This window comes from Pholis gunnellus, assembly GCF_910591455.1.
Source record: "Pholis gunnellus genome assembly, chromosome: 6".
NCBI classification, from domain to species: domain Eukaryota; kingdom Metazoa; phylum Chordata; class Actinopteri; order Perciformes; family Pholidae; genus Pholis; species Pholis gunnellus.
The window spans coordinates 8,400,617-8,413,696 of NC_136532.1; the positions used below are offsets into that span (position 1 = coordinate 8,400,617).

Sequence of the window (13,080 nt, forward strand, 5' to 3'; positions counted from 1 at the left end):
TGCAATTTAAATATTCCAATAAAGCCATGGGCGGATTCTTGCTCTGTATGTCTTGCAATATGTGTGCAGAGTGACTTTTTCTTCCATTTAAAAGACAATTAAGGGGTTGTGGCTCACAGTGGTGGACTCAGTGTCTGAGCAGCCCTTAGCTGATCCCCAGTTGGTCTGATAATGGAGAAACACACACACAGAAACACACACACAGAAACACACACACAAGCGCACACACACACACACACACACACTTTTCTTCCGACCATTTCCCATCCTGATGTGATGAAGTCTGGCCGGAAACAGCCATTTCCCTGAATGTTCCCATCTCTCCTCCGGCATACTCCCTCATCCCTGATTCATTGCCAATAAATCACAGAGAGAGGGAGAGAAACGGAAAGAGGGAGATGGAGCAAGTCAGGAAAAGTGTACGGGAAGAGAACGGGAAGGGGAGAAGGCGGCATAAACAGGGAGACAGGGGTGCACTGGAGATATGAAAACCCAGATGAGGTAAAACCAGATGTGTGATGTGCAGATGTGTGATGTGTTGCTGCTCAGGGGTGCCTTTAACATTGCCAGATACGGCAGCGTGTTTCTTTGATGACGTCTTATTGGAGGAAACAACAAAACAGATGCCATAAAAACACCATTACTACACGGATATGCTTTATTTCATGGGTACGGGTCAAACTCTAAACAAACAAGAAGAGAAGAAGAGGTAGATTGCAAGAGAAAAACAGACAGACTGTTGGGTAATTTGATACTCAAACATTCTTATTATAGCCACTCATTTATTACACTTACGCACACGCAGCACATTTAAGTCTTTTACTGTCAAATCATGGACGAGGATTCAATTTAATCTGTTCTTCTCACAAATCGGCAGAGACTGAAACCAATCTCCGCATTGCTCTCTTGTCTTTTTCTCCATCCTCTACTTAAGCCTATTATGGTGATGTGCTGTACGCCACCTGCAAACCCCACCCAACTGAAGAGGCTTTTTGACCGTGCCCTCTTTGCCGTTTACCCTCCCACAGGGACTCAGTTACCACTAGTACCAGCCATCAACCTCACACCTCAGCACAACACAAGGGATTTCAGTCACCACTCGAACGCGGCTCCTTTCTCCGTGGGTTTACTTTATCTCCTAAAATAGAACTTGGTATCTGTTTGTTATAGGAGCATAATCCTGTGTTACTTTAACTCTGAGGCCTTCAGTCAGTGTTCACGACCCCTATTTCATGTTGTTCCTCATCTGTCTCTCCCCTAATTTTGTGTCATCTCTCTGGCTCATAATAAAAGGCGTAAAATGTCTCGAGCAATACTTGAGAAAATAATAATAAGCTAGCCACCGCCAACATGTCGGTAATAAACAGTTTTAAGTGGAGATTGGGATGCCTCTTGAGTGAAATCATCAGACGGAGTCGTTAATAGTTGATTGTACCACTTCTTAAAAGGCCGGAAAGAGTTCCAATCCAATGTATAGTGTGTCCAATTACGATGTATGCATTCACTCTCAACCTCGGTAACAATAGGTGCTGCAGGTCGATCTTTTAAGCATTTAAAAATGTAACAGCTCGATCTCAAAATGTCTTCGTGAAATGCTTAAAATTGCCCTTCAGCATGACATATGTGCAGTATAAAAACGTTTGAGGAGCAGTTTGAAGACAGGCTGTTCCTCTAAACCTGTTGTTGTTGTTGTTGACATCTCCTCAGCCACAAACATAAACGTGGTGGTACATGTTCTCACAGTAACCCGCGGCATCGACCAGGAAGGTGCAGACTGCCATATAGGTGCAAATGAGGTGACAGAGTGTCACTGAGATGGAGGCTGACTCATCATCCACCTATTCTGCTGCGTCTGTGAAGTTACCGCGGCACACAGAAAGATGTCCCTGCTCTCACATACATTAAGGTCGCAGCATGTACAGAGCTTTAAAGTTTATAATCATGTTATTTTAGCCTGTAAAATTAATATTACAATAACTGAAATAATTAGATTTAAACAATCAAGGTACCAGAAGGAATAATATGGTGCATATCATACTTTTGGAGATTCATAATTATAATCTCATATGAACCAGAATAATTTGATGGACATAATAATTGTGCAGCCTTAGATTCAGGGAGGCAAGTTAAAAATAGCGTGGTGCAGAACGATTTCTGCAGGAATGACAAGAATTCAGGATTACACCATTTCCCGGATTTGTTTATCCAGAGGAAGGGCTGTGTAAACACTTTCTATATACAGAACCTTATCACATCTGCACTAAAGGCGCTGAGATGTGTCATACTGCATCAAATATATTGTATTCAAAGAACTTCACTAAGCTTAAGTATGAAGGCCATCAACTTTAGTAATATTAAGAACTTTGCACTAGTTCAAAAATCCCCCGTCTTCTTATTATAGGATCAGTTGTACATGCCCATAATAACACCTCTATAATATGTTTTATAACGGCATCATTACTGCCATCACCGACATGAATACTTTTCTATAAATGGATCATATTATTCATATATAATGATATTATATGAATGATCCATTTTCATGCTCTGCTTGGAGTATGAACCCCTGATGTTGTATCAGGGGTTAAAATAATAGTTATTACAGAATTGCTGCATGTGTCAACAATTAAGCCCATCCTGCAGGCTCGATGTTCCATGAACCCAGAGACTTATTGAAAATACTATACGGCTGAGGTTTTAGGAAACGTTTAGGTATGTTTTGATAGCTATTGATCATCTTTGAGGCAATTTACCGTCCAGTTGATTAATATAAAACCCAGATAATTACAACTTACAAAAAGCATCTTCAAAGAGCCAAAAAAGTTGGCCAAGGTCTCCTGCTATTAACAGCTCATTTACCCTACAGGGTTTCCTGTCCTGATCAGCAGGGGCAGACGGACCCTCTCATTACGGAGACCGCAGATGAAAATGAGAGCAAAATGAGGCCCATTACCATGCGGGCGTGACTAATATCCCTCTACAGACCTCTCCACACACACTGGACACACGCACGCTCATCACATGCACACACGCAAGTTACACGTGTACACAAAAAAAAAAAAAGAGAGTCAGACATGCGCACTAAGGTGCATGTGAATCAGTAACGTACCACAGAAACAAAGGCGACGGGAAGTTGGTAATAAACTTTGGCTCTATTAAACTGACCAGATCTCGGGCTGCTCTGTGGGAGGTGTCTGGCTCTTTCCTCTGGGTGCATCTATAGGTTTGTGAGTCTGTCTGTGTGTGTGTGTGTTTTCCCTAATCATCCATGATGTCATTATCGCTTAATGCAACTCCGACTCAGCCTAGTTCCTGCCCACTAAAAGTCCTACCGCCTCTACTCCCTCCCTCGCCATCTCTCTTCCTAACCACGCTTTCATCATCTGACCAGTCCAGTAATATTTCATCTCTCGTGTGCGTCTCAAATGTCCTCAAATATCCACTCTGCTGTTCAATTCCTCAAATTCCCGCAACGGATTCATTACCCTACTGGAATTCATATTCATCAACTTCTAACACACCAGTTTCGCTCTTGCTCCAATCCTCTGCAGTCGGATTTGCTCTACTTTTCTACCTTTTCTTCATCCTCTCTTTCTCCTTCAATACAATCATTCCATCACCTATTTATTCTCGAATGCTCTAACATTACCTTTCAATTTGTATTTGTCAACCCGACTGCCTAATTTTGTGGCTTAAATCCATGTTTCCATTCCAATTTGAAGGATCTAAAAGATAACCGCGGTGGCATCAAGTGTTGTCTTTCATATTCCCCTCTCGTTGCTCTATGCTCCACTTGTATCTTCATCTCTGATTCTATCAAACTTTATCTTCCCCGTCTTCCTGTCTCCTGTGTTTTACCCACCCCCCATTTTTCTCTCCTCCTTTGCCGATCGGGTCTGCTGCGTGATTTATAGCCTTGCAACAGGCTGGTAGACGCAGGGAAGAGAGAGGGAGGAGAGGTAGATGAAAAGAGGGGTTGAGAAGAAATTGGGCTGGTTGGTCGTTTGAAGTACATGAAGGAGTAATATAAAATACACCTGGTCCATCCATGGGGCACTCTCTGTACACAGAAACAAAGGGAAGGGAGGGAGGGAGACGTAGAGGAGCAGAGAGGAGAGGGCTGGGCCGCAGGGGGAGAGGGGTGGATGGAAAGGGAGAGGGGGGGGGGGGGCACTTTGTGTTTCCTTTCAGGATGGCTTTTATGGTGTAACTTCAAACACTGACCTCCCAGACCCCCCCCCTCTACCTCGCTTCATCTGTCCGTCCATTCGTCCCTCCCTCCTCTTTCTCACTATTGTGTATGACCAAGTGGACAGTAATTGGCTATTCTTTCATGAGGCTGATTTCAGCACTCTCTGCCCCCCCCACAGGAAGAGGCCCCTGTGCTGCCCCTTAGAAGTAAGTGTATTTGTGTGTATGAGTGTGTACGTTGTAAATATGCCAGACGGTAGGTATCAGGTGGTTGAAGGGGGGCTGCACTGGCTGCGGACTCTACAGGCATTTCATTCACTGTGCGCTCCACACTACAGCACAGTAATTGGAGGTAATCTAATCCAGAAAAAAATCATGTTCCACTGTTTTATGAAATACTCTCTGGACTTCAGGTACAGGTGAGACATGCATACCTTTGCTTATGACCAGAGCTTACATTACATCTGTTGAAAGCTGTGGTACGAACTGAGTCTCGAGGGGAAATTTAAAGCCCTAAAAAGTCAGTGGATATATCTATCTTCCTGGCAATGATTTCTATGATTCAAAGATACCCAGGGACACTTACCTTACTTATTCATGCCGTAAAATGTAATCTACAAAAAAAATCGGAGGCTTTGCAAATGTTTCCAACAGCATGCAATATCTGAGCATATTGAGAGTGATATATATAAGCTGCTCTGCTGCTAGCTAATGACTTCTGGCCCCTCAGTGGCTTATAGATCAGTGTACGTTCATTAATGATGCAGGCAAGTGTGTGTGTCAATTAGTGGGTGGAGGGGATTAGCCATCCCCTGAGAGAACTAATTAGCACTACACACAAAGGCAAAAACCATCTTTTTGGGATATTTTATTTGGCAGGAAACGGTTTGAAATGACAGGAAGAGAAAGCGGTAGAGAAAGAGGGACGCAACAAAGGTTCAAGGCCAAATTCAAACCCAGAACGTCGAGGCTAAATGGTCCCCGCCCCCTCCACAAAAACACAGACGCCGTCCCACACACACACACATTGGCCATGACCACACAGGAACATTGGAGGGTATGTGATGTACACAAGCTCTTAAAAGGTTAAGTATGTGTGCGACAGAACTTACGGTAAACACAGACTTAAACAAGTACAGGGCAGTCTGTCCCCGCAGACACAACACAGAAAAAGAATTGGGGGATAACTGTGTCGTCAGACAAACAAAAATGTTTTGCAGCTCATGAGTGGCAGCTCAATCAGCCGAGGGAAAACCCAAATAGATAGCAAGACAGAGGTTTCCAAAAGAGAAAGGTAGACTCCCAAGAGTTAAAGCAGAGCAGCGGGACGGTAGATAGAGGTCTTAATACTGGAGAGTGCTTCCTACCTCTTTGTAGTTCACCGTGGGCTCTGTTCTCTTCCGCTTTCTGCCCTTCCCCTGATGACTCTGACTGAGGAGAATCCATTTTACAACCTGCAGGAGGGAGGATGGGGGTGGGGGTAGGTGGGTGGGTGGGGGTACGGTGGTGAAGGCGGGAAAAAGAAGAGAGGGTCGAGGTAGAGAGAGACAACAAAGTGTCAGGTTTTGAGTGAGCGGGATTAGACAGTGTGAAGGAGGAAAAAAAAAAGAGGGGGGGGGGGGGGGGGGGGGGGTGAAGCGAAGAAATCAGAAAGGTGAAACAATGACAGGGAGAAAGAGGAGAAAGCAAAGGGTGTAAGAGAAAGAGTGAGTGGTCACGTCCGATAGCAGAGAGTAAATATAAACAGACTTCAGGCGCACTTTCCATCTCTCAAGTGGAAAGGCACACAGGAATATACATACACACACTCTCAGTGAGCCACTGGCAGGCGAGCTTTGACAGAGTGTAAAGTAGAGACACAAATGCACAACAGTCTCTCGCTCCTTCGCTCTCTCTCTCTCTCTCTCTCTCTCTCTCTCTCACACACATTAATTCCAAACCTTTCAGCGCTCACTTGTGCTCCATATATAACCAACACAAACGGCCGGCTGAGACAAAAAGAGTAATAGTGAAAGTATGTTGCTGTGACGGAGCCTGGAGCGGAGCGACTCCCTACAACATAGAGCTCCATTAAACAGCCAATCACTATCAAGGCCAAACTCTATCTCCTCTCCTCCACTTCAGTTTATATCGCAGAATAAATACACTGTCACACAGTTTGTTAGAAGAGTGAGGTTTCCAAACACTTTAACAGCCCGTGAAGTGGACGAGTCATTTCTAAGATGAAAAATCACTCAGGCATTCTTTGTGTCTTTATTCAATATTTGACAGATATTCTCTTCAGGTCGGATTCAATTTTATTTAAACAGAGAGATTAATGGAAGAATTGGAAAAATATAGGCAAAGCAAATAGGAACAACATGGGAGCTTTATGGGAAATCTGATAGACAGCACAGAATGACACGCAACAGATGTACAGCGCTGTGTGCCGCACTTCACTCAGAGGCAGACAGAGGGAGAGACTGATACAGGGAGCAAATGAGCAAAAGAGAGGTAGATGGAGCGCAAGAGAGGTAGAGATAAGAGATGGTGTCAAACATTATGAAACAGACCATGTAAATGAGACAGAGAAGAAGAAGAAACGACGAGGAGGCAGCGCCGAGAAATAGTGGCAAAAAATAACTGAGTGAAGGAAAAGAGAGATTCAGATGACAGTCATATCAAGCAGGCTAAGGGGGCAACATTTCAATCCTGAGAGCTGCCCCCCAGTCTGTCTGCCACTCCCTGAAGACGGGAAGAAGAGACTGGAAAAAGAGAGAAGACGGGGAAAGAGAGAAAGAGAGAGTGCTTACCTCTGCTTTGACTTCTTCCACCAGCCTCGCCTGTGACCACACGGCGCTCCTTTCATACAGCCACTGAACGACACAGAAGAAGGGAAAGCAGTGAGCCGGGGGCAAGTGATCGGGACAGAGTGGAATGCTTTGCAGAGGCAGAGAGCGAGAGGGAGAAAGAGAGAGAGAGAGAAAGAGAGAGAGAGAGAGAGAAAGAGAGAGAGCAAAGCAGGAAGGGGAGGGTGAGAGGAGAAGGGAGCGCGATCACTTGTTCCTCTGACGGAAACTCGCAAATTGACTCCGGAGGATGAAAGAAAGGAGGAAGAGTGGAGGAGAAGAGAAATAAGAGGAGGAGGAAGAAGAAGAAGAAAAAAAATCCCTCAATAACTAGCAACTTAAGGACAGACAGTCACCAGAGTCCTCTACACATCCACTCCTCAACCATCTCACACACACACACACACACACACACACACACACACGAAGAGCTGTGCATGCAAACACACACCTACGCACAGAGAGCAGCGAGCAGGCACAAACACAGAGCACTTACTCTCTAACCTTATTAAGGCTTTCAGCAGAGCCCCTGCTCGAGTGATGTGAATCACATATCGGAGAGATGACGGTGGGGGTTGTGTGTAAGAGGGTGTGTGTTTGTTGGGGGGAAATAAGGACACAGTCGGGAGACAGACAGAAGACAGACAGGGATTGCATGGAAGCAGGGAGTTTGTAATGTCACGCACACACACACACACACACACACACACACACACACACACGACAGATGCAGCGTCATAATTATACAATCTAGGATACATACTCCACACACGTTCCCACGCACACCCATGCAGCGATTCAATGCGACGCTGTGAGCGTTACCATAGCCACACACAACCTTCAATACAATAACTGCATGCCTAAGTGCTCCTCTCTGAGTATTATACAAGTACTCTGGCAGAAATAGCATGACGGCGTGTGTAGAAGCCAAGGAGATAGAGGGGGGAGAGGCAGACACACGGAGGTATAGAGAGAAGGGAGGTGTTAGAGTGGGCTGTATCAAATGTAGTGAGTATTGAAGCAGTAAATTGGCATTGTGTAACCGGATACCACACATGGCTCTTTTGCTGCCTAGATCCCCACGACCGTTCCCTGAATAGCGAGGCTTTTGTCTGCCTAAAACTCTCTTCGTCCCGCGCCCCCGTCTGTGTGGTGTCTCTCTAGTGAATCAATATCAGACTGCGTGTTCAGAAGTTACACCTCTCGCTCATAAACATGCATATGAAGCATGCCCTATATCTCCCTGGGACCAATACACAGATTGGTGAGTCTTTTTAGTTGAATTATTTATTGTTATTCTTCAAAATATAAATATAATAGATGTAATATATATAGTTTTGTATAAACTATATATATTTTAAATTAAAAAAAAGCTATTTTCTTTATCTAAAAAGCCAAACCCATCATATTCAAACGTGTTTACCACCTTGAGGTAAGTCCAAATCCAATTTCGGCCTGGAGGAACAGTAAATGTGTTTAAAGTGCTTAAATAGCAGGTAAAGCTGTTTAAACAACTATGTTATATCAGTCTATGATAGTAGTCGCAAAAAAAGGGATTTTATTGATAAGCCAGGCAGTAAAAGACAACCATTAAATGTTAGTGTAAGTTATAGGAGTTAGGAGAAGGTATCAGGCTGGAGGCTCTGGTGAATCAAGGGTAGCCTGTATTTAAACAAAGTCTCTCAGCCTAAATCCATCATCCCAAAGGGAGTGCTTACTCATCTAAACTCTGAGGTCTAAAATAGGTCGGCACCGGCCTTCCCATTCCACATCTCTTGCTGCGAATGTCATTGTTTATTATTAGGCCAAACCATTTCCTGCCTTTCTCCAATTCAAGCACATTGTCCAGCGATGGATTGGAGGCAGAGAGGAGAGCGAGAGAGGCAGAGAGAGACTTTAAAAATGTGTCTAGTGTACATAATGCACGAGCACTTGTATCTGTAAAAGGTTTCAATCGATCCGACTGATCGTATTAGCTGGTGACTGGCACATCAAACGCAGGAAAAGCTTCTGCAAGAACACTCGAGCCGTCACCCAATCAGGTGTGAGAAAACAGCAGTCCCTCCACGCCACTCGTCCCACCCTCAGAGGCCCCCCCGGTTACATCATCACATGATCTAGAAGGTGAAGATTCCCAGACAGCAACAGGAGTGCAGACACACAAAAATGCACATTCACACAGTGGTAATTAAGATCAGTTGCCATGGAGATGGGAGAATTGAAGGAGCTGTTAAAGTGGATTGATGGTGTGTGTGTGTGTGTGTGTGTGTGTGTGTGTATCTATGACCGTAGGTCTTTCTCTGGATTAGCGGGCGAAGCAGCACTGCATACCTTGTCGAGGTACATTGCAGTCTAGTAACAACGGGGATGATAATGACCCAACAAACACAACGATACAATAAACTGCAGTGATGCCTTACAGTTCATCATCAAGATGTCATCACGATGTCATCATCATCTTTAGTGAAGCCGATTTGAAAAACTTTCCTCAAGTTGAGCAACAAATATGCCATCATCATCATCATCATCATCATCATCGTCGTCGTCTCGCAGTTTCAAAACGCCTGCTGGCTAGTAGTCACACGTCATTTAAGCCTAAGCATTTATGTACTGAAAGCTATCTTACTTCTAATATGAGACATAATTGCCATTATGAGAGCGTCATTACACAGCTATTTACAGCTGGCAAACAGTGAGACAAATGTTCGGCCGCTCCTGTCGTCCAAGAGCAAATGCTTAGAGCACACAAAACTTCCTGTATGTGGAACTACATGGTACCCTGCTGGGTTTGAACCGCAACACAACATCTTGACCTACATTGACGAGTAGCTGATCAAATGATCTCAACACCACATTGCAGATAAAGTCAGTATGTATTATGAGTTCTTGGCGTGTGGCTTTCATACCGACCCAATCAGGCAGTTGAGTTGAATGCTGTCACAGTTGTCAATAAACACAAAGTGACCACTGAATAGTAAGAACAGGAGAAGTGAAGTCCCAATGCACTTTAAGGATTGACAAAGAAAACTATGGCGGCTACAGTATATGGGAGTGGTCTGGATATCTTGAAGTAAAGAAGTAAAGTTTAGACAAAGCTGTTGAAACCCAAACTAGAAGAACCAATCTCTTCCATAAACAGAAACCACTGAGTACTATAACAAATATCACCCTGTGCAGGCATGTGCCAGGTATGAAAGGATCACACGTGTTAAATAAAAGGTACTTTGACTGCCAGCATCAATACTACAAAACAACAGCTGTGTGATCATTTGTTTCCATTACCTCATATGATAAAGAAACAATAAGGAGGAAGAACATAACTAAAGCAAAATAATTGTTTTATAGCTAAACAGATGATGCATCTGAGCACAGTGGACAATAGTCAATAGTACTGAATTATTTCACTATAGTTATGCATACGTCGTAATAATTTTATACATTACAGTCGAGTGTAAAGTTTAATTTCAGGCTAAATTGATTTCAGAGTTAAATGTTTAATTAACTTGATAATTCAGCTTGTTGGTATTTAGATTTTTCTAAAAGATATATTATAGAACATTATCAAATTCTATATTCTAATAAATAATGAAAGACGGATAGAAAGCGAGACTTTTCATACCTTCGGAATTCCCGGTCGATCGAGCCAGTCAGCATAAATAGCACTGAGGGTGAGGCCTTTTCTGGAACACAATGGCACAAGTGTTAGTATTATTCCTATTATTATAGCAATGGCTGTTATTGCCCAAGACAACCTATGAATAAATGGCTCTGGGAAAATATTGTTGGGCACATGGCGGACTTGAGTTTTAGGCCAACACCTTAAACACAAAGAGGGGCACACCCACTGTCCTATACAAGGACAAGCAAACAGGCATGTACTGACAATGAAATGGGTTTGCAAGAATGCATTTATAGTAAGCATGTATGTGTACATTTGGGTGCGAGTGTGCCTCAGGAGAGGCTCAAGTGAACGCTGTGCACATGAAAACCACATACTATACACACAATACAAATAGTGACAGGACTGGCTTGCAAAGACAAATTTGCACACAAACATTCCACAAGCACTCCGCAGTGTGTATGAAAAGTGCTACGTGTACAAAGTACTCAACAAGGCGAGGAGTAACTATAGTACACAGCATCACAATAAAATACTTTGTCCAAAAAGATGTCTATTTCAGAAAAGAAGATACAATTTTGGAGCAACATGAATGCTGGACTTTCTTTCTTTATTTTCCAGTTTTTCATGACAGTGTGATGGTCATAACCTTTCAGTCATATAGGTCTGTTGCCTTTTACTTCACAGGGTGAACAAAAACATATGATTGGTGGAGGCCTCACCCCTTCATTGGAGCACTTGAAAAAAGCTGAACTTTGATGTGTAGCGTGTCACGCCCGTCACACAGTGACAAGTGTGTTGAAAAAGACTTGGCGTTCATACTCCACTGTGTACGAGAAGAGCCAGTCCCCTTAAAGCACTAGTTTGCCCAGAAAGTGCTCAGTAAAAATGTCTCCAGTGACTTCACCACGAGGTCATTTCAGCTCTTGGCATTTGGTGTTGAACCATAGGGAGCATGTAAAGACTAAACATCTGCCACATCAACAGTGAGACACCATGAGGTAGGATCACATGGCATTATGTGAGCATAGTTACAGCAAACAAAAGGGTAATACAGTTAATACACCACATGGCCTTTCAAATACTCTTCATAATAGCACTGGGTAGAAATAAGCTTTATGTCTCACGAGAGCAGACAAGACGTGTATCTACCAGTTTTTTCACGTTGATCTTTGCATCTTTATTTCATTTTATTGGTAATTACCCGTAATGGTGATAGATGAGAAAGAGTGACGGTGATGCTGGAAAACAGTAATTTCTTATTAGCACGAATCAATGAATGCATTGATTTTTTTTTTTTGTAAATGGGGGTTTATAGTTTTTATGTTTAGTCTTATAAATATTATGTTCCCCTTTCAGTCTGGGGAATGAGCAGGACACATGACCCCGCACAAAGAGCGGCCATGGCCCTCAACGGTGAGTGTCTATTCTTATCCTGAACCTTCTGGAGGGTTGTTTACTGAAAGAGGCATCGGATCCAAATATTGACTGTCCCCAACTCCCTCTGTTTAATTCAATCAATCTGTGCAAGTCCAGCAGAACACTCCACACGACAGAAAAGGCAAAAAGACAACACTCAGGGCAGACAAAAGGGCGCTGAGGAAAAGAAGGGTGAGAAACGAAGAGTTACAGGTAGGGGGAGAACAAAGTGAAAGACAGACGGGGAGAGAGAGAGGGACAGAGGGACAGAGAGACAGGCGGAAGAAGAGGTTAATGAAGCAATCAGGAGAAATAGAGAAGTGAATGATTAAGAAAGCGCAGAGAGGGAGGGAGAAAATTAGAGAGGAGGAGAGCAGGAGGAGCAGTTATCCTTTTACACTTCAATTAATATGAGAGTGGATGAGACTTCTCTAACAGGATTGCTTTTGGGAGCTGTCGCTGGTCATGTTTCCACAGCAGGACCAAGAGGAGAGGCCACATCAACACATGCTGATATATTTGACAGTAAATCTACTAACAAGTCACATCTTTTGAGATAAAACAAATTGTAATACTAAATTCAAACAGAAAATGGACGACTACCATATCTTTAATTTGTCTGGAACTGGACACCAGGCTACCGATACTTGAGCACAATCCAGAGTGATTTTAATGCGTCGAGACATTTTTCATTATTCATGAATTACACTGCAAGCATTATTCATGGCCACTTACATACCTCTCAATGTCGGGGAAGGTAATCAGCAGCATTCGCAGGAAATCCTATCAGAATGAACAAAAAGAAAAAGACGGACAGAAATGAAGGCTTTTAGGGAGGTGTGAGAGGAAGAGAAAAAAGACAGAGAAAGGCATACCTGATCTTAAGTCAGGAGTGCAAGGTTAAACAGTGTTTATGTTACATCCATTATTTAGTGGGAAGACTCAGCCTGCCACTGAAGAGACAGGAGCCAGGTGGAACACATCACATATCACATATCACACACACACACACACACACACACA

The 13,080-nt window shown here is 43.4% G+C and overlaps 1 protein-coding gene across 3 annotated transcripts in view; it reads right to left on the reverse strand.

The window, feature by feature from the left end:
* Positions 1 to 13,080, reverse strand: part of aopep (aminopeptidase O (putative)) — a 67,219-nt gene that overhangs the window by 25,637 nt on the left and 28,502 nt on the right. The window contains exons 11-14 of one of the 3 annotated variants that reach the window (XM_079161442.1): positions 12,797 to 12,840; positions 10,639 to 10,699; positions 6,984 to 7,046; positions 5,559 to 5,645 (exon numbers count right to left, since the gene is read on the reverse strand). In XM_079161442.1, coding sequence (XP_079017568.1) covers positions 5,559 to 5,645; positions 6,984 to 7,046; positions 10,639 to 10,699; positions 12,797 to 12,840 — 255 coding nt within the window. Of the gene's footprint in view, positions 1 to 5,558; positions 5,646 to 6,520; positions 6,654 to 6,983; positions 7,047 to 10,638; positions 10,700 to 12,796; positions 12,841 to 13,080 lie in introns of those variants that run through there. The other 2 variants (XM_079161444.1, XM_079161443.1) reach the window with 2 other exon arrangements.